The sequence below is a fragment of the Octopus bimaculoides genome, chromosome 3 (assembly GCF_046866305.1).
Source record: "Octopus bimaculoides isolate indiv1 chromosome 3, ASM4686630v1, whole genome shotgun sequence".
Lineage (NCBI taxonomy): Eukaryota > Metazoa > Mollusca > Cephalopoda > Octopoda > Octopodidae > Octopus > Octopus bimaculoides.
The window spans coordinates 147,608,344-147,618,343 of record NC_142930.1 but is presented as its reverse complement, the minus strand read 5'-3'; the positions used below and the strand labels follow the sequence as shown (position 1 = coordinate 147,618,343).

General features: G+C 36.8%; 1 protein-coding gene across 2 annotated transcripts in view; it reads right to left on the bottom strand.

Annotated features, from left to right (window-relative positions):
- Window positions 1-10,000, bottom strand: part of LOC106880426 (kinesin-like protein KIF6) — a 227,512-nt gene that overhangs the window by 109,672 nt on the left and 107,840 nt on the right. For both annotated transcript variants that reach the window (XM_089349786.1, XM_089349784.1), the window contains exons 11-12: window positions 8,582-8,772; window positions 5,742-5,847 (exon numbers count right to left, since the gene is read on the bottom strand). In XM_089349786.1, coding sequence (XP_089205912.1) covers window positions 5,742-5,847; window positions 8,582-8,772 — 297 coding nt within the window. The remainder of the gene's footprint in view (window positions 1-5,741; window positions 5,848-8,581; window positions 8,773-10,000) is intronic.

Sequence of the window (10,000 nt, the reverse complement as noted above, 5' to 3'; positions counted from 1 at the left end):
AGTAGCCATCTCATTTGCTGAATGCAGATGAGCTCACTGCACATATCTGAGCCCTCAGAAAGTAAAAAGTCAGAACAAAAACCGCCAAACATTTTATCCAACACTCTAAAATTCCCACTGATCCACAGAATTAATAATAAAGATAGAAAAAATGTAAAACAAAAAGGGAAGTTAGAATTGAAACTCAAATTAAAATTCAATAAAGTAACTGAAACTTAAATTCATTTTTTTTTTCGTTTATTTCAATAAATATTATCTTTAAACCAAATATTTTTTTTCTTTTTATCAGAATCAGATTTCAATTACATATCTTTTCTTCAACATAATTTTGCTTTATGAAAATATTTCAGATCTGTAACTAACTAGACATGTCACAAACAAAAAATTCTATCAATTTAAATTAAAACTGCTATGTCTATCAATTAAAAAGAAAATTTTACTAAAAGCTACACTAAAAAAAAAGGTGGAGGATAGAATTGAATTATCTATTGAAAGCTCTGAAATTGTCCATCTTAATTAGCCATACTAGACAAGTAAAATATTTTTTAAAAACCCCACACAAACCCTTCACCCACAGTCCTGAAATGGGACATTACTTTATTAACCCCAGAAGAATAAAAGACAAAGCTGAACCATGGACAAGGCTTGAACTCAGAGTATAGAGTTGAAACAAATACAATAATGCATTTTGTTCAATGATTCAACTATTCTGTGAATTTACTGCTGATAATGCTTACTAAAGTTTTTACATACCTGGAGCGTATTCCCGCACCAATTTCGATGATGATAATCATCTCCATTTTTATATCTGTTTACAAGTTGGTATGAGTTGGATAGGATGCCAGAGACCATTCACTTCTAGATATAAGTGAAGGTGCATGGCTTAGTGGTTAGGGTATTCAGTTTATGATCATAAGGTCATGAGTTTGAAAACCGGTGACACACTGTGTCCTTGAGCAAGCCACTTTATTTCATGTTGCTCCAGTCCACTCCGCTGGCAAAAATGAGTAATGTCATGCCTGTAATTCTGTGTCACATTGCATGTCTCTGTACACATGTCTGTGGAGTGCTCAGCCATCTGCATGTTAATTTCATGAGCAGGCTGTTCTGGAACTCGCGTCATTATAACCGATGGAGTACCAGTTCTATATATGTCAAGAGACCACATCTCGCTTGTATGTTTTATTTTGACAATAGGTTTCTCAGGTTTCTCTGACTATCACCAACTACTTTACAGAGAATATTCACCACACTTTATCATGGCACCAACACTAAAGAGGCTGTCATATCCTCAGTAACATACCATACCTTCCTCTTTACACTACATTTTCTTCACTTATTCACGAATCACATAGAGACATAAAATTAGTACCAGTAATACAATGGAGGAGTCACTCCAAAATGCTCTAAATACAGTCTGTTATATATGTTCACCTTGGACTAAATTGATCAATGATCTTTAACACAGAGTAAATACATGACTGTGTAGCTGAGAATCTTGCACCTACAGGATTTAGGATTCAATCACTCTGTGCGAAGCTCCAGTTAAATTTCTTCTACAAAAGCCTCATTTTAGTCAGCAAGTTCCAGTCTGATTTGGCATGGTTTCTACAGCTAGATGCCCTTCCTAATGCCAACCAATGTACAGAGTTGTTGGGTGTTTTTTTTTTACATGGCACCAGCACAGGTGCTTTTTATGTGACACCACTACAGGTAACTTTTATGTGGAACCCGCACAAGTGCTTTTTACATGGCACTGGTAAGGGGCTCTTGCAAGGCAAAAACCTCTTCAGCTGGGATGGGAGCATTAACAATTCTGCTTTCATAGATGGGGCTTCACAACAACAGCAAGGTGCCAGATATCTTGGGGTCCTTTTGACAATAAAAGAGCATTTGACAATTAGAATATCTGGCGCAACAAAGTTACTATCTGACTCATTACAAGCATGGAAAAACGGACATTAAAATGATGTTATATGTTGGTGCCATGACAGGACAACAGAAAGATTCTGTTAACTTCAAAGCATCACATCAACTAGAAATTGAGCAAAAGGCCAAAATTGAAACAGTTTTTCTTTTAGATGATCCCAAGTGTTTAACCATTCACCTAAAATCATAAAGGTGATGATGACCTTTACTGAAGATTTTAGATATCAACTAGTTAAGATTCCCCTCCTACTTTGAAGACCAATCTTCTTCAATAGGCTGGGTATAATTAGTGAATGACAGCCTTTGATTCACCAGCTACAAACATGAGCCAATTAGGAATCATCTTTGCAGTTATTCATACTGCCAAATCTCACTTAAATCACATGCTGCCATCATAAAATTATAAGGAAATGCTAGAAACATAACCATACTCAAGAGAGTCATGGTTTGGTCTACTTGATCAGGAGTGACCTTATCAAGCAGGTCTATGATCAAAGGATTTCAACACACACACACACAGATACAGGTAAACGCATGCACACATACACATGCACACGCATATACACACACACGCACACACATGTATTGATAAACTAGAAGCAGAAACACTAAAGACAAGATAGAATGACCCAGCATGACCAGGACATACAATGGTTTGAATGAACAACAGAACACACCTGAGTGAAGAATGCAAATTGAAAAAGAAACAAAAAACTGTGATTAAGGAGCATGCTATGCAACCACATACTCATTACTCTCTTTACTCTTTTACTTGCTTCAGTCGTTTGACTGCGGCCATGCTGGAGCACCGCCTTTAGTAGAGCTAATCGACCCCAGGACTTGTTCTTTGTAAGCCTAGTACTTATTCTATTGGTCACTTTTGCCAAACCGTTAAGTTACAGGGACGTAAACACACCAGCATCGGTTGTCAAGCGATGGGGGGGGGGAATAAACACAGACACACAAACGCACTCATATATATACATATACATATATATGACGGGCTTCTTTCAGTTTCCGTCTACCAAATCCACTCACAAGGCTTTGGTCGGCTCGAGGCTATAGTAGAAGACACTTGCCCAAGGTGCCACGCAGTGGGACTGAACCCAGAACCATATGGTTGGTAAGCAAGCTACTTACCACACAGCCACTCCTGCACCTATTAGCCACTCCTGTGCCTATTAGCGACTCCTGCACCTCTTAATTTTTTTTTTTTTTTGTATTATCTGATATATTTTTTACTCCTTTTTACGCTGACCAGTTTTGATAATGGACGGAGTCAACAACTTATTGAAGAGGTTGCCAGATACAATAAGAATTTCAGAAAAAATAAATAAATAAATGGGTAGAAATCGAACCAGGGAGTGTGTTAAGTAATAAGGCACTAAAAGAGAATGACTCTTCCTAGACACAATAAAATAATAAAAACAGAATTTGTTTAATTTGTTTCTTTGCTTTTATGTCCATTTTTCCATGCTAGCATGGGTTAGACTAATACATTATCAATGCATTATTTTACAGCCAGATAAAACGGCAAGCTGGCAGAAGCATTAGCATGCAAGACAAAATGCTTGGCAGCATTTCATCCATCTTTACTGTTTGAATTCAAATTCCATTAAGGGTGACTTTACTTTTCATCCTTTTGGGGTCAATAAATTAGGTACCAGTTCAGCATTGGGATCGATGTAATTGATTATCCCCTTCCTCCAAAATTGCTGGCCTTGTGCCAAAATTTGAAACCATTATTATACAGCTAGGCAAGGCAGCAAGTTGGCAGAACCATTAGCATACCAGACGAAAGGCTTAATAGCATTTCATCCCTTTTTTTTTTCTTTCTGAATTCAAATTCCACTAAGGTTCACTTTACCTTTCCTCCTTTTGGTGGAGAGGGATCGATGTGATCAACTAACCCCCACCCGACAAATTTAAGGATTTGTGCCAAAATAAGAAAGAATTGTTATTATTTTTTTGTTGACAAGCTGGCAGAATTGTTAGCATGCTAAACAAGATGCTTAACCCTTTAGCATTTAAACTGGCCATATCCGGCCAAAAGTATTCTGCTTGTTTTATGTTCAAACTGGCCAAATCTGGTCTCTCACACCAACCCTACAATATCGTTTTAAAAATTAACAGCTACCTCATCAAAATCTCATAGCTACAAGATAATGCATGATTAGTTCAAAACAATGTGGATGAAAAAGCATTAATTTTGGCAGAATAATGCAAACACTAAAGGGTTAACAGCATTTTGTCCATCTTTATGCTGTGTTCAAATTCTGTGAGGCTGACTTTGCCTTTCACCGTTTCAGCGTCAACGAAATACCAGGGGAACACTGGGAACAATATAATCAACTAGTCCCCACCCCAAAATTTCAAGCCTCAAGCCTTTGGTAGAAAGGGTTATTCTTAAAGGTGGTGAGCTGACAGAAACGTTAGCACGCCTGGCAAAATGCTTTGCGGTATTTCGTCTGCCGCTACGTTGAGTTAAAATTCCGCCGACGTCGACTTTGCCTTTCATCCTTTCGGGGTCGGTAAATTAAGTACCAGTTACGCACTGGGATCGATGTAATCGACTTAATCCCTTTGTCTGTCCTTGTTTGTCCCCTCTATGTTTAGCCCCTTGTGGGCAATAAAGAAATAAGAAAGGATTATTTTACAGCCAAATACCCTTCTTGTCATTAACCCTTGCCTATTTTCAGATAAAGGTGCTCTTACTCCACATGTCTTTGAAAGCGCAAAGCCAGCAGACAATTTGTTGACAGGGGAAATGAGAACAACATCACCACTTGCAAACCCAGCAATTTTTGGAGATATACAAATGTAAGCAAACACAAACACAAATGTGCATACACACACACACACACACACACACACACACACACACACACACACACACACACATGTATGAAAATATAAACATGATGAGCTACTTTCAATTTCTTATTTCTTTATTGCCCACAAGGGGCTAAACATAGACAGGACAAACAAGGAGATTAAGTTGATTTCATCGACCCCAGTTTTGTAACTGGTACTTAATTTATCGACCCTGAAAGGATGAAAGGCAAAGTCGACCTCGGCAGAATTTGAACTCAGAACGTAACAGCAGATGAAATACCACTAAGCATTTCGCCTGGCATGCTAACATTTCTGCCAGCTCGCTGCTACTTTCAATTTGTGTCTCTCAGATCCCATCGCAAGCAAAGGCTATTGTAGAAGACACCCAAGATGCAGCATAGTGTGAGACTGAACCTGAAATCACATGATTCAGAAACAAACCTTTTAATTCCACTGCCACATCTGTACCTCATAAATTAAAATCAATTAGTGAAACAGGAAAAAATTTTAAACGACCCTGAATCTTAAATTGAAACTCAGATTAAAATTCAATAAATTAACAGAAACTTAAAATACTTTTTGAAAGATCTCAATAAATATTATTTTTAAACCAAATATTTTTTTTTCTTTTTATCAGAATCAGATTTCAATTACATATCTTTTCTTCAACATAATTTTGGTTTATGAAAATGCTTCAGACTTGTAACTAACTAGACATGTCACAAACAAAAAAAAAATTCTATTAATTCAAATTAAAATTGCCATATCTATAAATTTTATCTAAATGTTTTCTTATTAAAAGCTTCAACAAAAAAGTATAGAATTGAGCTATTTATTGAAAGCTCTGAAATTGTCCACCTTAATCATATATATTAGACAAGTAAAACAACACACTGACCGTATTTGCACACATACCTGTACACACGCACCTATACACACACACACGCAGATATATATATATAATCACAAGAATTTACCTTTAATATATCGAAACATTTCTGTATTTTCCGCATGTCAGCTCCGACATCTAAGACTGCTTCCAAATCAGAATCTTCTAAGTATTGGTTTACCAAATCTATACATCTCAAAAACAAAATGGTTGGATGATTTTAATTACTTTTGAGGTTACTGAAATTAATTGCTTTCCAAAACGAAATTCAGGAGAGAAAAAAAAAAATAACAAACAAACAAACAATTAAAAATAAACAAATTTATAAATAACTAAAAAATAAAAACGAAATAACAGCCTTAAATCTGCCATATTTTTCACAGAGACTCTATAAAATATTTTCCTACCCCCAATATATTGCTTGTAAGGTTGCAGAAGTTAATTAGAACTTCTGAATAAAAACTATAGGTGCGACATAATAAATTGGTATAAGATTTCATGAAAATGTATTTAAATTTGTTCAAATTGAAGCAGCATTGCTATAAAATTAACGAGTCTTTTCTGTAACTTGCATTGAAAGGTATCAACTCCTTTTCTTCTCGTAAATATAGAAGAGAGAAGGGTGAGCTCTTCTATGCTAACTAGCTTGAGGTAAACTTCATGAAGATGGAGTTGTTAGTAGTGACCTTTTCACCTGCTAAAAACACAGCTTTTGTTTTCTTTTTTTTTTAAATTTTTTTAATACTAACTACGTAAAACTTTTCCAAAAATAACATTCTTGCGAGGTTGCAGAAGTTAATTAAAATGTTTGACTAAAGACCTAGGTGATGTAATGAATTGGTTTAAGATTCCAGGAAAATGGATCTGAATTTGTTTGGAATCTCAACCAAACCAACAAACAAACAAACAAAATGCAATACATGTATATATATATATATATATATATATATACATACACAGAGGGGAAGAGAGAGACAGACAGACAGAGGAAGAGAAAGGGGGAGATACCTATATATACATCTCTTTTACTCTACCTGTTTCAGTCATATGACTACGGCCACACTAGAGCATCACACACACACACACATATATATATATGTATGTATGTATGTATGTATGTATGTATGTATGTATGTATGTAGTGAGAGGAAGCTGGAGAGAGAACTTGTCGCAAATATTATATTGTGATTTTAAATAGCTGGGGAGAAGAGCAAAATATTCTGGAAGAAGTTTCCAGTAGTACAGATAAGTCAAGCTTTATATATGAAGGAAGGAGTATTTGTCCAACCCATGCCAGCATGGAAAATAGACGTATGATGATAATGATGATAATGAAGATACACACACACACACACACACACACACACATTCATATGCACACATTCATATATGTGTGTGTGTGTGTGTGTGTTTACAAATGAGTGTCACTATCATAAAAGCAGTGTCCTTCATTTCCAATCTACAACGAAAAACATGTGTAGTCATAGGGAAATATTATTTTGCTTGGAAACATGTGAGAGCTGATAAGAGGAATGGAATCAGTCAGAAGAAAACTGAATTCAATCAGAGAAATGTGCATGGATAGATTAAGAAGTTTCCTGAAAGGGAAACCTATGTTTTGTCACCCAGACCTATATGAAAAGAAGAGTTTGATGTATTGTGTTAAATTGGATAGATGAGATATGTAGCTTGCCCCCTGCAGCAAAAACATCAAATACTTCCAGTATTTCAAGCACTGTGCAAGCTCTTTGCCATTTTTATTGAGAATCATGGTAAACTTTTATTGGCCCAAGTCAAGTGTTAAGAGATATATATAGAACACCGAGGCCACTCTGCAAAGCACTTGGAATTAGAAAGGGTATCTAGCTGTAAAAACCATGAAAAGATGGACCTAGTCAGTGCTGGTGCCACATAAAAAGCACTCAGTCCATTCTGTAAAGTGGTTGGTGTTAGGAAGGACATTCAGTCGTAAAAACCATGCCAAAACAGACAGTGAAGCCTTGTGCAGTCTTCTGGATTGCAAGCTCCTGTCAAGCTGTCCAATCCATGCCATCATGGAAAACAGACATTAGATGATGATGATTAGATGATATCATCATCATCATTGTTTAACCTCTGCTTTCCATGCTGGCATGGGTGGGACAGTTTGACAGGCGTCTGCACCAGACTTCTGAGACTGTTTTGGCAGGATTTTTACAGTGGGATGCCCTTCCTAACACCAACCACTTTACAATGTGGACAAACCACAATATATGTTTTCTATGTTTTTGGTAATACAGGGCACATGTTTTTTTTTTAGGTCATTTGTATGAATTTAGAAAAAGATTCATTGCTCATCAAAGAAAAGGTGTATTTGAAAACAAATTGGTATGAATAATCTTTAGAATCTTCTTATCACAACTATTCAATGAATCCACCATAACCATCAATGGACGCTTCAATCCACTGTTATCATCAATGGTTGCTGCAGTATGGGGTTGGAAGCATTGACATTCCAATTTTGGACATAGCGCTGATTATGGTGAACTTGGGAGGTTGTATGGTATTATGGAGTGCTGATTAACTTCTGTCTCCCAACTACACCCCATACATAGTAATCCATACATAATAATCTTCCTTTTATATGGCACTAGAATGTGATTTAAGGGAAATTTGGTTGCTATTTTTAGTAAATCTAGTGACCACAAAGAGAGTCCTTTATTGCCTTGTGTATGCAAAGTTTCTTCAACTGGATATTGAACTCACATATTGCATCTCACATTGCCAGAATTATAACTTTTACTCTATGATGTTCACCACAAATGTAGCAATAAAATCAATGACGGAAGAAGAAAGGGAGAGAGAGAGCATGCCAGAGGAGGAGGAGGGAGAGGAGGTAGAAAGAGAAGGTAAGAGAGATAGGGAGAGTAGAAGTGTGTTTATACTTACTGCTGTATCTCTTCAGATGTAAGTTCGTCCTCCCGTATATCTCCGGTTCGCAGGGCTAACTCCTCTTTCAGTTGGTTAACTTCTTTCTTTAGTTTGGAAATCATCAACTTTGGATCAAATTCCTCATTTAGAATGGCCTCGTTCTTGATGAGTGCCACTCTCTGGGCAAAACGGCAAGTAGAGATTGATTCCTGAAGGACAGCAAAATAAATGGACTGATCAATAAGTAACCAAAAATAAAATAAAGACTAAACGAAATTAATAATTGTAATGTTATCATTTTCTTGTTTCAGTCATTGAACTACAGCCACGCTGGAGCACCCCCTTGAAGGGTTTAGTTGAATAAATTGTACTTATTTTTAAGCCTGGTACTTATTCTATCAGTTCCGTTTTCTGAACTCCTAAGTTACAGGGATGAAAACAAACCAACATAGGCTATCAAGTGGTAGTGAGGGACAAACACACACACACACACACACACATACACGCACACACAAACACACACATATCTATGTGTCTTTCTGTTTGTGTGCTAGCATCACTTGACAACTGGTGTTGGTTTGTTTATGTCTCTGTAACTTAGTGGTTCAGCAAAAGAAACCAGCAGAATAAGCACCAGGCTTTCAAAAAAAATGTACTGGGTGTCAATTCATTTGGCTAAAAATTCTTGAAGGTGGTACACCAACATGACTGCAGTCCAGTGATTGACACAAGTAAAAGATGAAAGATAAAATATAAATAGGCATAGGTGTGGCTGTGTGGTAAGTAGCTTGCTTACAAACCACATGGTTCCAGGTTCAGTCTCACTGTGTGGCACCTTGGGCAAGTGTCTTCTACTACAACCTCAGGTCGACCAAAGCCTTGTGAATGGATTTGATAGACGGAAACTGAAAGAAGCCCATCGTATATATGTATATATATATATATGTCTGTGTGTATATGTTTGTGTGTCTGTGTTTGTCCCCCAATATCGCTTGTCATCCAATGCTGGTGTGTTTTTTGGCTGAACTCTTTCTTCAGGGTGGCTGGATTTCATATCACCACTCCCATATGCACTTTTGCCTTGGTGTACGAAGGTGTCACACAGTGAGACTGAACCCGGAACCATGTGGTTGGTAAGCAAGTTACTTACCACACAGCCACTCCTGCACCTATATATCGTATTTTATTTTATGTTGTCAAGTCCTTTCTTTTAACTTCACGAAACCTGCTGACAAAACATTCATAGACAAAATTTTCAGTCAAATGTGCATCTTAACATTAGCATTTGATTCTTTATTATTTAGTTTTTCTCACAACTGGCCCCCATACTAATGGAACCATCTACTAGTCAAGAACAGAGACTGTGGTTTATCACCCACATGAGATTTTCTTTGGAATACTAAGACCACCTCCTTTGCATGTTCTTTCTGTCCAACT